Source organism: Mizuhopecten yessoensis, unplaced genomic scaffold (assembly GCF_002113885.1).
Source record: "Mizuhopecten yessoensis strain PY_sf001 unplaced genomic scaffold, ASM211388v2 scaffold11037, whole genome shotgun sequence".
NCBI lineage: Eukaryota > Metazoa > Mollusca > Bivalvia > Pectinida > Pectinidae > Mizuhopecten > Mizuhopecten yessoensis.
In genome coordinates, this window is record NW_018408847.1 from 25,635 (window position 1) to 47,517 (window position 21,883).

A 21,883-nucleotide genomic window follows, 5' to 3' on the forward strand; every position below is an offset into this window, starting at 1 on the left:
ACGGCCACCCCAACACACACCACATATTGTCATCTCCCACCAAACCCACTACCCCACGCCCACCCCACATACTGCCATCTCCCACCAAACCCACTACCCCACGGCCACCCCAACACACACCACATACTTCCATCTCCCACCATACCCACGGCCACCCCAACACACACCACATACTGCCATCCCCCACCAAACCCCCTACCCCACGGCCACCCCAACACACGCCACATACTTCCATCTCCCACCATACCCACGACCACCCCAACACACACCACATACCGTCATCTCCCACCAAACCCACCACCCCACGGCCACCCCAACACACTCCTCATACTTCCATCTCCCACCATACCCACTACCACCCCAACACACACCACATATTGTCATCTCCCACCAACCCCACTATCCCACGGCCACCCCAACACACAACACATACTGTCATCTCCCACCACACCCACGACCCACGGCCACCCCAACACACCCCCCATACTGCCATCTCCCACCAACCCCCCTCCCCCACGGCCACCCCAACACCCACCACATACTGTCATCTCCCACCAAAACCACTACCCCACGGCCACCCCTACACACACCACATACTGCCATCTTCAACCAAACCCACTACCCCACGGCCTCCCCAACACACACCACATACTACCATCTCCCACCATACCCACGACCACCCCACCACACACCACATACTGCCATCCCCCACCAACCCCACTACCCACGGCCACCCCAACACACGCCACATACTTCCATCTCCCACCAAACCCACGGCCACCCCAACACCCACCACATACTGTCATCTCCCACCAACCCCACTACCCCACGGCCACCCCTACACACACCACATACTGCCATCCCCCACCAAACCCACTATCCCACGGCCACCCCAACACACTCCTCATACTTCCATCTCCCACCATACCCACTACCCCCCCAACACACACCACATCCTGCCATCTCCCACCAAACCCACTACCCCACGGCCACCCCAACACACACAACATACTAACAGTGGACTAAACACTTTAGTTACGTGCTGCTATATATTCCCACAACCAACACAATCTCAAGCTTTAAGCTGGTGATGAAAGGGAAGCTAGGCAGCCACAACACTAAACTGACCTTGTGGGTTTCAGAATTTCATCATCTCAATTCTAACAGTGTTATATTGCATAGATAATGGTCATTTAGCATTGAACTACTTTCAGTTGGCATGCATAGAAGTTCAGTTGGAATTCATATTGCCTATGAATGCCAACTGAAAGCAGTTCAATACCTATATTTACCATTTTTTGGAATCCTGTTCACCTAATAGAAAATTCAATTACATTAGCCTATATGAATGCCAACTAAATTTGGTAGGGTTTTATAATGTCAATGCCAAGAGATGGAAAATATAATTCTATGTTTTCATTGGGATCAATCGTCCAGATCTTGGATAACATCTTGTTGTTGCCATGACAACTAATCACTACCAGTGAATAAATGGTTATTTTAGTGTATTGTATACACGTACCTCCCAGATCTTGTATAGACTTTTACAACAATATGTAAAGTATGCTACTACAGAGTGTTCCTCACCAACCAATGGAAACTCTTTTTAAGTACATTGGTATTACAAAATAATTAGATATATTTTACCTGTTTGACCTCCAAGGTCAACTCAGGAAAACTGAAGGTCTGTGCATTCTGAAAAACACAAAAGGTATATACATTATTAGCATCTAAGTACCATATGATGATTATACAATTAATTATGTACCTCTCTATAACATTTACATCATACATGTGTGTAGTAATCTCTTGATCTGCATATGCATTGTAGGCCTTCAGCTGTCTTGAAATGGTGAGCAGATTTTAGTTTTTTCATGCTCACTATCATTAAAGTAATATGAATATGGACTACAATCCCAACATGAAGCAATTATCTAAAACATTCAGTGGATTAACAAATTCAAAATAATGTTCTTACTCATATAACACACATACATAAAATACCTGATAGAAACATAAATTGTGAAGGAAGACTTGTTTACTCAAACTCCAGATCGACACCAAATTTTGCAATACTAAGACAATACATCTCAGCAGCTCTAACACCACGTTTATATAATCCACTGGTTCCAGCTCCCAAAAAATAGAAAACACTGATTTTGCAATTATATTAATATAGTTTGATAACAAGCAGGGTATAGCTGGTGCTCACATGAATTTTAATATTATAGAATGTATATGCTATCGATTTGTTTTTCTTTTTTCTTAATTCCAAAAGATATTATTTTCCAAAAGTTGTCTGGCTAATTTTGAAAGAGAACTTCTGCCACCAAAATTGCAGAATGATACTGCTTTATTCATGGGGAATACAACTAAACAGCCAAAATTTCTCCATGAAAAAAAACCTGACCTGAAATTCACCAATTCAGGAAAAAATCACAAGAAAAATGTTCAGGTCAATTTCATTTCAATTTCAGGTCTAATGAACCTGAACAAATTGTGTGATTTTCAAGTCGATCTTTCACCAGAATATGACATTTTTTTTGGTACTTCTAAGGTTTTTACATTAAGAAATTTTGCCCGTGTAAAGATACCTTCATATCTTGACCATGATGGGAAATTAGTCAAAAGGAGTTGTGTTGTATGAAGAAACACTGATACATGTACACAAATAAGGACATCGGGGATGATCCCACTCATCATCTGTGGCTGGCACTCGTTTCACAGTATGTACAACGGTTTATAGCGCAGCAAAAATAATTTATGCAATCTTCAAAGCAACCTTCCATTTGTAAGACAGTGTGATCATGACAAGAGGCCCAATGGGCCTGCATCGTTCACCTGGTAATAATCTCACAATTGTTACCTTAAAAGTAAACTAAAATAAAGCTACATGCAAAATATCAGTGTCTTGACTAAAAGTCATTAAAAAATTCTGTTAAACAATTTGTACTTATATGACCCCTGTAATTTTGAAAGTCAAACATGGACATTAAGTTGAACAAACTGTATAGCCCTTCATCCCAGAATGCAAATTGCCAAATATCATCACCCTATATACCTTTTGTTTATTGAGAAGATGACTTTTAAATATGTATGCACAATGGACAAGATGTGATCGTGAAAGTGTGTCAATGTCATTTACATGAACAAACTATCACCCTGGAAGGTTTTTTTATTCAGAAGAAGACGTTTAAAGATTTCAACATATTTGACACCTGTGACCTTAAATATGAGCAAAGTTCATTCATTTGAACAAACTTGGTAGCCTAGCCAGCATGTTACTTACCAAATATCATCACCCTGGGCCTTTTGGCTAATCAGAAGTGGTTTGAAAGATTTTTAAGATATTGTCCTCTGTGACCTTGTATATAAGTCAAGGTAATTCATTTGAACAAACTTGGTAGCCCTTCATGCTAGTTTGTGATTGGCCAAATATCATCATTACCTGGGCCTTGTGGTTATTAGGAAGGAGTTGTTTAAAGATTTTAACATATTTGACCCCTGTGACCTTGAAAATGGGCAAAGGTCAATCATTTGAACAACTTGGTAGCCCTTCATCCCAGCAGGCTACTAGTCAAATATCATCACCCTGGGCCTTTCGGTTATTTAGAAAAAGTCTTTAAAATATTTTTAAGACAATTGACTCCTGTGACCTTGATTATGGGCAAAGGTCAATCATTTGAACAAACTTGGTAGCCATTCATCCCCACATGCTACTTGCCAAATATTAACACCCTGTGCCTTCTGATTTTTCAGACGAATTTGTTTTAAAGATTTTAACATATTTGACCCATGTGACCTTGAATATAATTTAAGGTCATTGATTTGAACAAACTGGGTAGCCCTTTATCCGGACATGCTACTGGCCAAATATTATCACCCTGGGCTTTTTGTTTATTCAGAAGAAGTTGTTTGAAAGTTTTTTTTAGATAATTGACCCCTGCGACCTTGAATATAAGTCAAGGTCATTCATTTGAACAAACTTGGTAGCGCTTCATACCAGTATGTGATTGGCCAAATATTATCATCCTGGGCCTTTTGGTTATTCAGAAGAAGTTGTATAAAGTGTTTAACATTTTTGACCACTGTGACCTTGAAAATGGGCAAAGGTCATTCACTTGAACAAACTTGGTAGTCCTTCGTCCCAGCATGCTACTGGCCAAATACCATTACCCTAGGCCTCTTAGTCGTTGAAAAGAGAAGCTTATAGTAAAATGTTGATGCCTGACAGACGCCAGACCATGCCATAAGCTCAAGGTGAGCTAAATATAACATGTATTACTACCTTCAATGTATATAATAAGATGTTTATACGTTTTAGGATAGATTGGATTCATAAATCCATATTTTTATTAATATCATAATTATTTCCAGTTTGGTAAATGTATTGATCATGAATCCACTTACAAATTATGGTACGTAGCTTTTTTTACAACTCGTTCATGTTAGCAGGTACAACACATGATCAGTTACTGTGACGACAATCGTCCACTAGTGACTCATGTTTTATACATTCTGTTACCATGGTAACGAGGCGAAATTGATAGATATCAAATTGATGGATAATTAATTTGGCCGGATTACAAAGTTCTGGTAAATGTATATGATAAACAGTATGATACTGGGGCTTTCAAAACAAGACCTAGGGTGGGCAATCAGGTGATATACAGATGTTTCATTTCTACTGGCAGGCATGTCAGAATGTAATACTGCAAGGCCTTATGTAACCTGGCTGTTGCTGTTCAACGTAAACATGTTCATATAGATAAAGCCGTAGCTTCTTCCTGTTATCAGTGTTTATTTCTATAAATATTATATTCTCACGATTACAGTCATCTACATGTAAATTTTATATTCCTATTTTTTTTTTAAAGAGATTAATTCAGGGCCATGTCTGACTAAATAACGGTTTTCACCCTACAGAGTAAAGTTCACGTCCGTATATGTTCAGTTTCCTACAACTTAAACATGTCATGTCCTAATCCTCGTGCATGTTGTAGAATCTGTCCTAATCATGGTACATGTTGTAGAATCTGTTCTTACTACAGTACATGTATATATATATATGGCGGACGTCGTTATAGCAAACTATTATGTGACGTCATAGTTTATGACGTCAATACTTCAAATAAACAGTCTGAACAATCTCCTAGAAGAGATGAAAGTACTTAAGACTCGTTGTTAAGAATTTTTCTTTATATAATATTTATTCATCCCTAAGGATAATTTTTCTGATTTATAAAATATATATATATATATATTGTATGTAGTAGAATCTGTCCTAATCCTTGTGCATGTTGTAGAATCTGTCCTAATCATGGTACATGTTGTAGAATCTGTTCTTACTACAGTACATGTGCATATATATAATCTGTCCTAATCCTTGTAGTAGAATCTGTCCTAATCCTGGTACATGCTGTAGAATCTGTCCTAATCCTGGTACATGTTGCAGAATCTGTCCTAATCCTGGTACATGTTGCAGAATCTGTCCTAATCCTGGTACATGTTGCAGAATCTGTCCTAATCCTGGTACATGTTGTACAATCTGTCCTAATCCTGGTACATGTTGTAGAGTCTGTCCTAATCCTCGTGCATGTTGTAGAATCTGTCCTTATCCTGGTACATGTTGTAGAATCTGTCCTTATCCTGGTACATGTTGTAGAATCTGTCATAATCCTCGTGCATGTTGTAGAATCTGTCCTAATCCTCATGCATGTTGTAGAATCTGTCCTAATCCTCATGCATGTTGTAGAATCTGTCCTAATCCTGGTACATGCTGTAGAATCTGTCCTAATCCTGGTACATGCTGTAGAATCTGTCCTAATCCTGGTACATGGTGTAGAATCTGTCCTAATCCTTGTGCATGTTGTAGAATCTGTCCTAATCATGGTACATGTTGTAGAATCTGTTCTTACTACAGTACATGTGCATATATATAATCTGTCCTAATCCTTGTACATGTTGTAGAATCTGTCCTAATCCTGATACATGTTGTAGAATCTGTCCTAATCCTTATGCATGTTGTAGAATCTGTCCTAATCCTTATGCATGTTGTAGAATCTGTCCTAATCCTGGTACATGCTGTAGAATCTGTCCTAATCCTGGTACATGGTGTAGAATCTGTCCTAATCCTTGTGCATGTTGTAGAATCTGTCCTAATCATGGTACATGTTGTAGAATCTGTTCTTACTACAGTACATGTACATATATATAATCTGTCATAATCCTTGTACATGTTGTAGAATCTGTCCTAATCCTTCTACATGTTGTAGAATCTGTCCTAATCCTTATGCATGTTGTAGAATCTGTCCTAATCCTGATACATGTTGTAGAATCTGTCCTAATCCTCATGCATGTTGTAGAATCTGTCCTAATCCTTGTACATGTTGTAGAATCTGTCCTTATCCTGGTACATGTTGTAGAATCTGTCATAATCCGGGTACATGTTGTAGAATCTGTCCTAATCCTTGTACATGTTGTAGAATCTGTCCTAATCCTCATGCATGTTGTAGAATCTGTCCTAATCCTGATACGTGCTGTAGAATCTGTTCTTACTACAGTACATGTATATATATATAATCTGTCCTAATCCTTGTACATGTTGTAGAATCTGTCCTTATCCTGGTACATGTTGTAGAATCTGTCATAATCCGGGTACATGTTGTAGAATCTGTCCTAATCCTCGTACATGTTGTAGAATCTGTCATAATCCGGGTACATGTTGTAGAATCTGTCCTAATCCTCATGCATGTTGTAGAATCTGTCCTAATCCTCGTACATGTTGTAGAATCTGTCCTAATCCTTGTGCATGTTGTAGAATCTGTCCTAATCCTCATGCATGTTGTAGAATCTGTCCTAATCCTCGTGCATGTTGTAGAATCTGTCCTAATCATGGTACATGTTGTAGAATCTGTTCTTACTACAGTACATGTATATATATATAATCTGTCCTAATCCTTGTACATGTTGTAGAATCTGTCCTTATCCTGGTACATGTTGTAGAATCTGTCCTAATCCTTGTGCATGTTGTAGAATCTGTCCTAATCCTGATACGTGTTGTAGAATCTGTTCTTACTACAGTACATGTACATATATATAATCTGTCCTAATCCTTGTACATGTTGTAGAATCTGTCCTTATCGTGGTACATGTTGTAGAATCTGTCCTAATCCTTGTATATATATAAAGTGTATGTAGTAGAATCTGTCCTAATTCTATTACATGTATATGCTGTCTGTCATCTTAGTTTTGTGATCAGTCCCAAAAATCGATATGCAATAATGCATAACTAGGGACCATGGGGAACATTCATGTGAAATTTGAGAAAGATCCCTCCAGTACATTCTGACAAATAGCGCTAACAAACATTTACTCTCAAATTATAGATGGCTGGCTGACTGTCTGCCATCTTAGTTTTGTGATCAGTCTCAAAAAACGAAATGCAATAATGCATAACTAGGGACCATGGGGAACATTCATGTGAAAGGACTATGTAGGCAAAACCTGTCAAAATATACTGAATATTCAAATTTCATTAATTTATGCAAAAATTAACTGGTTACCATGGCAGCCATTATTGAAAACCTAAAAAAAGTTTACATAATAGTACCAGGGAAGTATTCAAAATTAAAGAAACAGTCATTTGAAAGTTCTATTGAAGATTTTTATTTTTTTATTTTTAATGGATTTTGGGGCCAAAAAAGGCCAAAACCATACATAGTCCTTTGAAAAAGATCCTTCCAGTACTTTCTGACAAAAAGCACTAACAAACTTTAACTCTCAAATTAATTGCTGGCTGTTGGCCATCTTGGTTTTATGATCAGTCCCAAAAATCGATATGCAATAATGCATAACTAGGAACCATGGGGACCCTTCGTGTGAAATTTGAGAAAGATCCCTCCGATACTTTCTGACAAATAGCACTAACAAACATTTACTCTCAAATTGTAGATGGCTGTCTGTCTGCCATCTTAGTTTTGTGATCAGTCCCAAAAAACGAAAAGCAATAATGCATAACTAGTGACCATGGGGAACATTCATGTGAAAGGACTATGTATGGTTTGGGCGTGTTTTGGCCCCCAAATGCATCAAAATTCAAAACCTTTAAATGAGCTTTCAAATGACTATTCAATAGGAATAGCCCATGGGCCATCATCTGATGAACATGATGGTGGGTTATTTTTTTTTACCAGCAGCAGGTTTACCAAAAAATTCTGGTGAATCTGTACCAATTAAAAGACATTTCTACAGTCATACCAATCCTATATCTTAATAGAAAATATATTGCATTTTTTAGTCTTAAAAATACAACACATGAAAAATAATATATTATATATATATATATATGTTATACAAGATCAGAAACTTTTATATCATACATTCATATTCTTATTGGTTACTGAAGTCCACACATACAGAAATACAGGTCTTCCTTATAATAAGTTATTTAAGTTGATACATATTATAGTTTGTCATTTGAAAATTAGTGTGATCATTTTCAAATACACATGTTCATGTACAATGTGTTACATTTCAGTACATCATAAATTTGCAGTGGTTATTAAGAAGAAGTTGTTTAAAGTATGCGATGGTGCAGCGTCCGTCGTCCGTCCGTCGTCCGGTGTCAATATTTTACTTTAAACAACTTCTTCTTAATAACCAAAAGGCCTAGGGTGATGAAATTTGGCCAGAAGCAAACTAGGATAAAGGGCTACCAAGTTTGTTCAAATAAATGACCTTCACCTATTTTCAAGGTCACAGGGGTCATATATGTTAAAAACTTTAAACAACTTCTTCTGAATAACCAAAATGCCCGGAGTGATGATTTTTGGCTAGTAGCATTCTAGGATGAAGGGCTACCAAGTTTGTTCAAATGAATAACCTTCGTCCATTTTCAAGGTCACAGGGGTCAATTGTCTTAAAAAATCTTTATACAACTTCTTCTGAATAACTAAGAGGCCTAGGCTAATGATATTTGGCCAGTAACGTAAAATATCAGTATTTATGATTAAAATTTATTCAAAAGACCCTGTTAATTTTTTTTAAACATTTCATCCCTGTGATTGAAAGTCGAACAAAGTCATTATGTTGAACACATTGTATAGCCTTTCATCTCAGGATGCAACTTGCAAAGTAGAAACATTCTGGGACCCATGGTTATTCATAAGAGGTTGTTTAAAGATTTTAAACAAATTTGACCCCTGTGACCTTGAATATAAGTCAAAGTCATTCACTTTAACAAACATAGTAGTCCTTGATCCCAGCATATGCTACTGACTAAATATCAACATCTTGAGCCTTTTGATTCAAGGTCGTGCATTTGAACAAACTTTGTAGCCCTTCATCTCAGCATGCTACTGGCCAAATATCATCACCATGTGCATTTTGGTTATTCAGAAGTTGTTTAAAGTTTTTAACATATTTGACCCCTGTGACCTTGAATATGGGTGAAGGTCATTCATTTGAACAAACTTTGTAGCCCTTCATCTCAGCATGCTACTGGCCAAATATCATCACCCTGGGCATTTTGGTTATTCAGAAGAAGTTGTTTAAAAGTTTTTTTAAGACAATTGACCCCTGTGACCATGAATATAATTGAAGGTCATTCATTTGAACAAACTTGGTAGCCCTTCACCCAAGCATGCTACTGGCCAAATATCATCTCCCTGGGCAGTTTGATTATTGAGAAGATGTTTTAAGTTTTTAACATATTTGACCCCTGTGACCTTGAAAATAGGTGAAGGTCATTAATTCTAACAAACTTTGTAGCCCTTCATCCCAGTTTGCTTCTGGCCAAATATCGACACCCTAGGCCTTTCGGTTATTAAGAAGAAGTCGTTTAAAGTAAAATATTGACGTCTGATGCCGTGCCACGTCATAAGCTCACTTGGCACTTCGTGTCAGGTGAGCTAAAAAGTCCCCTCCTTTTTCCAAGTCTGCACCCTTGGAGACAACAAAAATCCAGGTTCTTTTAACTTGCTCCATGCCAAGAGTTCTCCACCACCTTGAATGAAGAGAGTCAATGACGCCAGTTTGTAATTTAGGAAAGTAGTAGTGAAAAGTATGTACGTGCCTTCGAGGGGGGTCAAACCTGCGACTCTCAGACTTTTTATTTCTGGTCAGATGCTCCATGATGTACCACTTATTAGCTAAAGGGAACTTCAAATTCCCTCTAGTTGAATCAAGTTTGGCGACTTTGACTCTATGTACAATGTAAATTCTATACACAACCACAGGCTTGGTTTAATTACTAGTTAATCATTAACTGAATTACTATTATGCTAGTGTGGTGTTTGTTGACGTTCTGTAAGCGTGCGAATGACTGTGAGTGAAGCATGTGAGTGACCTCGAATTGTTCATGCATGTGTTTTGTTCCAAGATAAAAAGTACCCAAGCTGAGATAGCTGTCCAGTGTTCTATATTTGTGAAGCGTATGTGTGCCGACTGTACTGGTACGAATACAACAATGGCGTCACGAGCATTCCCGAGTCTGTTCGCGGAGGTCATGGATACGCTAGAATCCGAGGAGAATTTCTAGTGGGATTAATACAAGAGACGTAGAATCCCGGGTAGAGGGTGCGCGCCATCTTTGATTGTCTTTTGTGTGATACACGTGTTTTGTGTTTCACGTTGTCCCAATGTTTATGTTTTGTGTTTAGAGTTGTATCCTGGGTAGAGGGAGCAATTTATTCACAAATTCATTCGATAGTTGACCCGTGTAGAAGGCCAACTACTGTCTGATACCCTTGCGTGTTTTTAAATAATAAAACAAAAACCAAAAACGAAACAAACGGAAACGGAACGGTTATCTTAGGACAATAAAAAAATAAAATATTTAGACAACATTTTATTCGTGGTCACGTTGGTTAGGTGCTCTGGTGGCGCTGTACCAATGGTAACTGATGTTTGATTAATTTAGTTTCAAGTGTATTCAGTGAGGTAGGTGTTCTGTTGACGCCAGGCTGCTCTGAATATCTATATATATATTTTTATTTTTTATTTTTTTTTGCTCGCTGTGGTAGGTGTTCTGTTTGACGCTAACCCTCGAGTATTATTTATATTAAAACCACAGCTAGGGTGTCGGTTGTTTTTCTCTTACTGTTCTAATATGCAGTGTGGTGGGTGGTAATTACCGCTACCCCTGTTTAATAGAAATAAATTTTGTAAAAGGATTTGGGTATATTTTTTTTTTTTTTTTCTCTTGTTGTTTCTGTGTTAACAGATCTAGATGAACAAGCGGTATGCAGGGGTACTGATCGCAGATTCAAGAGCAAATAATTTTCAAAGATTTGGTCATCCAGAGGATTTCAACATCAAATTTATAATTCAGAGAGGCGCACAAATTCAGGACCTGGTGGCATTATCAATTCCAATCGTTCGGACATTTGAACCATCAAAAACTTTAATAATAAAAGTTGCTGCTGGCATTAATGATTTGTTAAAATTGGAACGGGAGCCAGATGGGAAAATTCTAGTACCGTCAGACAGGTCACCGGACAATATTATTGAAGAACTTTCAGAATTTAGAACACGTGTACAGGTAGTTAGACCATCAAGCCGAGTTAGTTTCATCACCATCCCTCCTGCTTCGTTAAAAGACTTTCAACTTAATAAATCCTCCAAACCAATTAACCAAAATCTGGTAACAAAATTACAAGAACAACACAATAAAACTGTGTTGGAGGTAAATTCTAGAATTCACCATTTAAATAACCAGACAGTGCCAACGGGTTGGACAGTTAAGTGGGCAGATACCATTGTTCACAAACACAAGAAAAGGAGAGGCCGTGCACGGAAAGTGATTACCGCTTACCGGTATTCCTTTGAACAGTATTACGATGGCTTACATGCCAAATCTGATGTAAAGAAAGAGTGGTACAAACAGGTGGTTTCTGGAATTCGAGGGGATATTACCAAATTGGAAAAACCAGGAAGTGAGATTCGAATTGTCACCACAGAATCTTCAGAAGAGGACACTCCGGTAGACACTGACGATAAAAGTTGGAAGAGACTTAAACGGTAATTGTAATACGGCAGCGGGTTGGTGATCTGTTGTCGCCTTATCCCCTGCACCGTAGAACTCTTAAACGATAAGTTGAGGTTGTGGGTTGGTGATCTGTTGTCGCCTTATCCCCTGCCACAATGACTCGTATAAATTACTGTGAGAGACAAGACCTACTACTATTGCCGGGTATTGGAGAGCGTCTGGCGGACAAAATTCTACAAGTCCGTGAAGTAATGGGGGACATTACTAAAGAGGTTCTGTTGGCCATTCCATACCTGAGGCCCACAGAGACCATGTTAAACCAAATAGACTTTACACCGCGATATGAACGGTTTACTGACATGGGTGAGAACTTGACGGGTGAGCATCACACCTACAAAATGGACCCACCACCAAAGGTTCAACATCCTTCACCACCACGACTACAAGTTCAAAATCCAGGACCGTATTTTGACAATTATGGGTATCCTGGCAGCCGCCAGAGAGAACATCGACAGCAGTACCAGTACACTAATTACCGAGACCCATACGAACAGGAATACCACGGTCAGCCCCGTCAACCACAGTTCAACTTTCCACCTCCAAGGTACAATCCGGGGAATCCGCCGCCAAGACGTGGACGGGTGGTAGCTCCCAAGACGTTACGCTATGATGGAAACTCCGATTGGAAAGCTTTTTGCACAAAGTTTACTAGATTCACTGAGGCGGAGAATCTTACTGCTCGTGAATGTCGGGATAACCTTTGCTGGATACTGGAGGGCAAAGCTAGTGAGTTTTTCACTATGCTCTTGGATCGTGATTCAACGATGGAATTTTTCGATATCATGTCAAAAATGGAACGCCGTTTTGGATTCAAGGAGCTGGCCGAGACTACCCAAGCACGCCTTCGTAACGCCCGACAGTACCCTGACGAGAAGCTAGCAGATTGGGCTGATCGGGTGTTATCTTTAGCTACCAGAGCCTATCAGGATCTGCCCGATGAGTTTATGTATAAACAAGCGATCTCCACAATTTGCCAGGGAGCAGCAGATAAAGAAGCAGGCCAATATGTTTCTAACCTAAGATTGGGATCTATTGAGGAAGTGGTGGACAAGATGAGACTTTTTCAACATACAAGAAAGTCTATCTATGGTCGCGACCGTCCTAGACCTTCGCCTGTCGAAGAACTAATCATACAAGAGGAAGAAGGTACTAGTGTCAGCAGGACATTCCAGCGTAGAGTCCCAAATTCTCAGTCCTCATTCCAGCCATCTTCAGCAACAAACCAAAGGCTGTCAGCCCTAGAAGACAAGGTATCGGACATGCAAAAATCCCTTAAACAAATTTTGGAGGCTGTTCGTGTCCCAGAGGAAAGGATCAAAAGGAATGTGGTTTGTTATGGTTGTGGCCAGACAGGCCATTTTAAGTCGAACTGTCCTAATGCTGAAGATAATAAATCTGTGAAACTCCTGGATGCGGCTGAAAAGACTGAAGGTGAAGAAGTAGTCCCTGGATCTGAAGAAGTTGAGGACTCGTTAAACACCGACAGGTCGGCCAACTAGACCTAAGCCCGACCTTAGATGTTAAAAATGGTCTTCATCCTACACGGTCAACAATTACACCAGATGACCTTATCAGTGAGGTAATGACTGATAACACCACCGAATCAACCCGTGTTGAACTTGATAATATTACCCGATTACGGTCAACATCCATGTTTCAAGTGCCTGTTATCGTGGGAGGTTTTCATACAAGAGCAGTGGTGGATACCGGTGCTGAAGTATCAATCATATCGGATGAGGTATACAAAAACCTTGTTGAGCCACCCTCGATATTGAAACATGTGACACTTAATGCAGCAGGCAGAGATCAACCAATTGAGAGCTATATTGTTGGACCCATCGAACTAGATATAGGATCTAAGAGTTACAAGGTTAGCATTTATGTTGGACCAATTGAAGATGATATCTTGCTGGGTCTGGACTTTCTGAAGCCCAATAATGCTCAACTTGACATTTCAGGGGATACTCTTACCCTGGGTATTGGTGGAGAGAAAATTTCAGTGAACACAGGAAAAGAATTTTTACCTGCTTCCGAAGGCAAGGTATATGTACAGAAACGGACTGTAGTACCACCGAACAGTGTAGCAAGAGTGTGTTGTCGAATTTCCGGAAAGGTAGGCAGTTCTAGTCTAATTGTGGAGCCTACAGTAGAAAATGGACTACTAATTCCGAGATCATTGTATGACACAGCCTCGCAGATCAGGTTGTACTGTGTGAATGTCACGGACAGAAATATAATTCTGAAAAGGAAAACGGAAATTGCGATAGTCAATGAGGCAAGAGAAATTATTGCGAATGTTGAAAGTCATGCGGATCCCATATTTGTGGAGACATTACGCTGTGGCGAGGAAACACCGGACATTGCGCCTTCGCATGTACAGAGTCTCATTGATGGCGCGAAAGAACAGTTGTCGGTTGAGGAGTTAAGTCAATTTGCTCAACTTATTAAGGATAATTCCGATGTTTTTGCGAAAAATGACTTTGACCTGGGACATTTTAGTGCTATCAAACACAATATTGATACAGGTACGGCACGGCCGATAAAGCAACGTTTTCGCAGAACGCCAGCATGTTTTGCCAACGAAGAGGATTTGCATCTAAAGAAGATGCTAGATTCTGGAGTTATCGAATCCTCTACATCCGAGTGGGCGTCAGCACCAGTGCTGATCCGTAAACGTGACGGCGGAGTGCGCTGGTGCATAGATTATCGGGGACTGAACTCGGTAACTACTAAAGACGTGTTTCCATTACCGTTAATAGAAGAATGCCTCGACGCATTGACCGATAACGTGTGGTTTTCGAAACTAGATGCCAACTCGGCTTATTGGCAAGTCCTTGTCAATGAATCGGACAGACATAAGACTGCCTTCAGTACAAAACACGGATTGTTTCAGTTTGTCAAAATGGGATTCGGACTTTGTAACGCCCCAGCAACTTATGCCAGAGTAATGAACCTGGTTCTTCGTGGATTAACATGGAACATTGTTCTTGCCTTCCTGGACGATGTGTTGGTTCTTGGGAAGACCTTCGATGAGCATCTCCAAAATCTAGCAGAAGTCTTTGAGCGCATCAGGGCGTATCAACTGAAACTCAAACCCGCTAAGTGCGAATTCTTTAAAAAGAAGGTTGACTTCTTAGGGCGAACAGTTAGTGAAAGTGGCATTGAAACCAGTGGCAAACACATCGAAAAGATGAAGGAGTGGCCAACACCAACATCATCTAAGGATGTTGAGCAATTCTTGGGGTTTGCCAACTACCATCGCTCATTTATTCCCGAATATGCCAAAATTGCAGCTCCTCTGTACCAATTGACAGGAAAGAATGACTTTCGGTGGGATGAGGAACAGGAAAAAGCATTTTCCAGCTTAAAATCTTCCCTGAGTTCTCCACCTGTTTTGGGAATACCGAATAACAGCGATATGTTTGTGCTCGACACAGACGCATCTGACTTTGCTATTGGTGGTGAGTTGTGCCAAATTCAAGAAGGCAAGGAAAGAACAATAGCTTATGCTAGTTATTCCCTGACATCAGAACAGCGTCGCTATTGTACAACAAGAAAAGAACTTTTGGCAGTAGTTCGCTTTACCAGACAGTTTCGCCATTATCTGCTTGGTCGCAAGTTTGTGGTGAGAACTGATCACAACAGTTTGGTTTGGTTGCTCAACTTCAAAAATCCCCAAGGACAACTGGCGAGATGGCTTGAAGAGTTAAGCCAGTATGATCTAACTATTGTACACCGAAAAGGAAAAGACCATCAAAATGCTGACAGTCTCTCCCGGAGTCTACCAAAAGACCAGTGCGGAAACTTGAAACATGGGCAAGATCCTACCACGTTACCATGCGGAGGATGTGCCTATTGTACTCGGGCTCATGAACATTGGCATCAGTTTATCTCTGATGTGGACGAGGCGGTCTCTCTAAGTAACATACCCTGCGTACAAAAAGTAACCCAGTCTGACAATACTTTCGCCGTGGAAGGAAGTCTATATAGCGAGAATTTGACCATAGAAGTGTCTGCTTTTGGAATAAATATCCTCACTAGATCTGAAAGGAGTGATATTGAAGACATGAACGTCAACGCCTTGGATATTCAATTCTCGGGTTACTCGGCAAAGGAAATCCGGACTGCTCAGGAGCAAGATCCAGAGTTATCTATACTGCTAGAGTGGGTAAAGAATAAGAAAGAGGTGGACGAAGGAGAACTGTTTGGATCCAGTAGAGCCATAAAGTATTACTGGATTAACCGTGAGTTATACTTCCTGGATGAGTCTGGTATATTGTGGAGGAAGGATCTAGAAGACACTAGCAAAACTCAATCCTTGGTTATACCTCCCAGTATGAGAGAAGACGCTATTTCTTTGTGCCATGACATCCCGGCTAGCGCTCATCAGGGAATCAACCGAACAGAATCCATGGTTCGCCAGAGGTTCCATTGGTATGGCTTGCCTCGCGACGTTCAAAAGTTCGTGAAATCCTGTGTCATCTGCAACACCAAGAAAAAAGCCAGTCGAAAGGCTCGATGCCCGTTGACTCTTTTCCAATCAGGGGAACCCATGGAAAGAGTTCATCTTGACTTCTTGGGCCCACTACCCATAACAGCAACAGGAAATGAACACATATTAGTTATGGTAGACCAGTTTACCAAATGGGTTGAATGTGTTCCCTTACCTTCGCAGACCGCCGCGACAACCGCAAAAGCAGCTGTAAACGAATTCTTCGCGAGATTTGGATATCCGTTCCAAATTCATACAGACCAAGGTAGAAACTTTGAAAGTCGTCTGTTTAAAGCTTTGTGTGAAGTTACGCAAATTCATAAAACTCGTACAACGGCTTATAGACCTTCTGCCAATGGACAAGTGGAGAGGTATAATCGCACCATCATGAACGCAGTTCGATGCTTCATAAACTCTCAAAGTGAATGGGACATCTATTTACCACAGCTAGCTGGCGCGCTAAGGTGTTCCGTAAACCGCCAAACTGGACATACCGCCAACAAGTTAATGCTGGGCCGGGAGACCAATCAGCCTGCAGATCTCTTGTATGCCGCTCCATCGAACAAGAAGGCGAAGGACTCTCGCGACTCTGAAAGTTATGTGGACAATTTGGTAGATGCAATTCAGCGTGCCCATGAAACCGCCAGAAAAACCCTTGCCACAACGCAGAGGAGAATGAAACGTGATTACGATGTTCGCGTTTACACTACCGAGTTCATTGAAGGGGATGTGGTCTACGTCTTCGACAATGCAACGCCTAAGGGACAAAATCCCAAGTTAAAGGCCGTTTGGAAAGGTCCTGGACTCATAGTCAAAAAGTACACGCCGTACGTCTATGGAGTACAGATGGGGAAGACGCGACAAGTCATTAATCACGATCGATTAAAAATGTGTAATGACCGTAAGCGACCCCAATGGATAATCGATCTCCAGGAGCACCGAGCGGAACCGGTAGAGGAAACCCACTGTGTCTGCCATCAAACGGATGATGGGACCATCATGATCCAGTGTGACTTTTGTTTTGTGTGGTTCCATGGACGTTGTGTGGGCTTAAATGTAGAGGAAGCCGAACAGCTGGAACTTTATTGCTGTACTACGTGTGAACTATCTGTATAAGTGTGAACTGACTCCACAGTATACAGGGACTTCTATAAAAGAGGGAGGAATGTGGTGTTTGTTGACGTTCTGTAAGCGTGCGAATGACTGTGAGTGAAGCATGTGAGTGACCTCGAATTGTTCATGCATGTGTTTTGTTCCAAGATAAAAAGTACCCAAGCTGAGATAGCTGTCCAGTGTTCTATATTTGTGAAGCGTATGTGTGCCGACTGTACTGGTACGAATACAACACTAGGTTATTATGCAGTAACATAATAATAGGCAAAGACATCAGCTGCAGCTTTTAACAGTTGCAAATTAATATAACAGCAAAATGCAATTTGCCTGATAACTACACATTAGATTTCCAAACATTTTAGGGGCCAGACTATTTTTTATATTGATGCTTTATAGATCTCTACAGTAATCTGCACTGCGTCATGATGCATTGTCACTAAACATTTATATAAATGTAAACTTTATGTACGCATGGTAAATCAATAGATCACAGATTAAAAATGCCAGCTGGTACTCTCTATCTGTACATGTGTTGACACTGAAATAGCATGTTGGTAAAATGTAACGTAATGATAATAAAATATATATCGTATGCTGTATCAAATAATATAACGTTTCATTTTTTAAACGCCCGGAGTCTGAAATATGGTCTCAGAATTATGTTACATATGTGGCCTAGATCGTTCCATATGCTATATGAATAGACATGATGTATAAAGAAGTCTACAATATTGACAGAAAACGATTCGTGTGCGTAATTAGTAGAGATACCTCGATACAAATGGACCTCATTATAAATATTCAGATCGATTCCGAACGATGTTTTTGTCTCACCTTTGTCGTAAAAGCTTCAAGCACTGAAACCACGTCCTGTTCATTTCCAGTCTGTAATGTTTTTAAAATATTCGTATCAACACTCATATTTGTTGTAAATCACAAAGATCGTGATAGAATCTGTTAATTTGGAGGATATTTTGTTGACATTTCCATCTTACTGCAAGCCAAGAAAACAAACTGCTTCCTCCTTGTACTCGCACGAGTAGGTCAAATGACCGTCAGACGAACCGCTTCTGCAGGTCCTTTATATATATTATGCTTATTCCTACACCCATACAACGATATCTTTGCTTCTTTATTTTGTAGGCTAATTGACAAGCCGTTAATATACGTCTTTTTTGTTTTTACGTTTTTTTCTGTCAAATATCCTTAAAAAAAGTAAAAACTGAAGTGATAAAGGCAGAGACAAATAAAGAATATTATATTATATATATATATATATATACGTCTCTAATGAAGGTGAACATTTACCAAAATCTGAATCATTAGGACTGCAGAAGCAAGCTAAAATAAATCTAACCTTAGCCTATAATTAAAATATTTTAACAAAGACATTTTCGTCACCTATAGAAGTCCCGTGTACTATATATGTCATTATAGTATCAGCCAATTTATAGAATGTTCAAAGTATGGTTAGCTTCAGAAGTTGTTAACGCGAAATTTTCAAAATGCAAATGCTATCTTTGAACATTTCATATAAAAGTGTGTGTTCTGACCATCAGTAATCATTTTAAATCCGTGCAGTAACAGTTATGAACGGGATGGAAGTTTTGTATTAAAGTGGTCGTTTAATTAACTAAGATACAAGTATTTGTGGAGTGCGTGCATATGTCCACAGCTCTCAGCTTCTCTGCTTACCTACAACTCAGAACTACGGGTTTAGTAAAAAATAGGGTATATAAAGTTATTAGAGTACTTAGTGCCACTTCGTCACACATACAAGAGTAAACACAGAGATCCAACTGAGATCTGCAATGGGCAAATTCAAGATGGCTGACTCTCTTTTTTTCTGATCAAGCTAAAAATATGAGAAAGAGATCTGCACTTTGGTCTTCCGAACAAACATAAATGAAACAAATAGAACCCGACAAAAACAGAAGAACGGTTCTTAAATTACGTTTTTCCATAGTAATCAGCGATTCCATAGATTCAATGGTTTAAATGTCTGTCTGGCGCCCATCTTTCTTTTCCGATCACTCTGAAAATGAAGCAAAGAATATGAATGGGGAAATTAAGAAAGATCCCTCCAGTACTTTCTGAGAAATAATGATGGCAAAACTTGGACCGCCTGGCAGCCATCTTGTTCTTTCGATCAGTCCCAAAATTAACAGCGGTATCGGGAAATTGCCCCGATCCTTATAGTAACGGATTGATTAATTGGAGATATAATCATTGAACTTGAACATATATATCTAATTCCATGATACTAATTTAAGCGTCGGCCAAATGTGGTGATCGTCAGTCTAGAGTTCGGAGCCTGGTTCAGGCTTCGAACCCCGGTCTAGCCGTGCATGATCCTGCGCCTACTACACATATAAATTGTATCTGTTTCAAAACTGTTCTAAAACAAAAACAAAAAGTGAGCAGAGGCTCACATGGATAGCCAATGACCTCTGACCTTTAAACTTTGATTGATGACCACCAAAATCGAATAAGGTGTAGAACCAGAGACATATAAAGCCAGAAAGTAGAACTGATGTTACCCTTTTATGGTAAACTAAAGTTATTGAGGGGTACGTAAAATATCTTGTTCACAATATCATGATTTCAAAAGTTTTGACCTTGAGTATTAACCTTTTAACCGGGTTCATAGAACCCGAATAACACAGAAGAACGGTTCTTAAATTACGTTTTTCCATAGTAATTAGCAACTACTGTTACAGTTGAATTGGAAACTTTTGATCTGCATACCACGGAATTAGATGCTATAAAAGTCCGTGTGCATACCAATAGTTTTAATAAGTCATTTCAAATAAGATATAAATGGTGTAATTATGAACTAAATGTATGTATGGACTCACGAGATATCTTTTACAGAAGCTTTCTACTATGGACGGACGACAAAGCGATCACTATACATGCACCCGTCCCAATAGGTGGGGTTATTAAACTATTGTTTGAGTTGGATTCCGTCCCAGGCATCACCAACTGAATAGTGTTGTTATCACTAACAGTTAGACCTAAAAGTAAGAATGATTGGTCACCATAATGAATAGATTAAATCACTGTAATGACTGAGCAGGTAATATAAATATCACTTAAATCATTAGATTACATCACTGCATTTTCACGGGGGTAATCCCGATACTCGCTATTTCGCTTACGTCAGAGTAATACTCGCTGTTTGGATCACGTCGGAGCAAAAAGCCAGTTTTGCACCAAATACGCCTTACGGCACTGAGATAAAAATGCTCCCACGATTGGAAGAGTGTAGCGCCAAAATACAAGATTACGTAAGTATAATGATGTGATATCAGCAACAAAGTTGAAACAATGATTACAAAAAAGCCCGTTGAAGGTATAGATACTATCACATACACGTGTCATAGTAGATTTAATACTTTAATTATGAATATTCTGACGTCATACACAAATCGACGTGCGTTTGATATAAAGATGAATAAAACGATTCCCCGTTTCATTGAAATGGAGTAAATATCTACAATAATAGAACGAATAATACGTTAATTATTAAATATATTAATTTATCACATGGACATTACATTTGTGCATAAACTGCTATTTAATACTGGTGATACGGATTACGAACGTGCTCAGTTTTAGTTGATACGGATTACGTTCTATGTTGATACGGATTACGTTGTATTAAATCGATTATCGTGCGAGGGTTTTTATCACTATTTTATATCTCCGTCTCTTCAGGTGAGTTATGTATCTTGTCATTATGTAAAAAAAAAAATGGCACAATAGTTGTGTTGGTGTTACATGTTGACCAGCACACTTATAGTTTGGATAATGTTGAGCCATAACAAGCACTGGTCCCCTCCCCTTATTTGGAAAAGGCATGCCAATGTAAAGAAATTAATAGCTCTGAGAGACAAAAAAGTAACTTTGAAAATGAATTTATGTTACTCTTTTACATACCCTCAACATGTCAGTCATGTAATTGTCATTTCACTTGAGTAAGCAAGTTAGACATGTTAGTATACAACAAAGTTAGGGGGTATACTGGAATCAGCATGTCTGTCTGTCCGTAGAAAAAAGTTTGTCCGGACAACTCCTTCTAAAGAAATGGACCAATTTCAACGAAACTTTCCAGATATGATAACTACCACCCCTGAAGTTGTGCATTTGGTTCAACCTCCACTAGCTAAAGTTTGTGGAAAAAATCAACAAATACAAACGTCAACAGGGCAGAAATTCATTCACTT

The 21,883-nt window shown here is 39.4% G+C and overlaps 1 protein-coding gene across 3 annotated transcripts in view; it reads right to left on the reverse strand.

The window, feature by feature from the left end:
- Positions 1-18,688, reverse strand: part of LOC110464849 (synembryn-A-like) — a 37,379-nt gene extending 18,691 nt beyond the window's left edge. For all 3 annotated transcript variants that reach the window (XR_002464555.1, XM_021520296.1, XM_021520295.1), the window contains exons 1-2: positions 18,489-18,688; positions 1,648-1,695 (exon numbers count right to left, since the gene is read on the reverse strand). Coding sequence is in view for 2 of the 3 variants with exons in the window: in XM_021520296.1 (XP_021375971.1) it covers positions 1,648-1,695; positions 18,489-18,575 (135 nt within the window). In the remaining variant the exon portion in view is untranslated. The remainder of the gene's footprint in view (positions 1-1,647; positions 1,696-18,488) is intronic.
- Between the last annotated feature and the right edge of the window lie 3,195 nt (positions 18,689-21,883).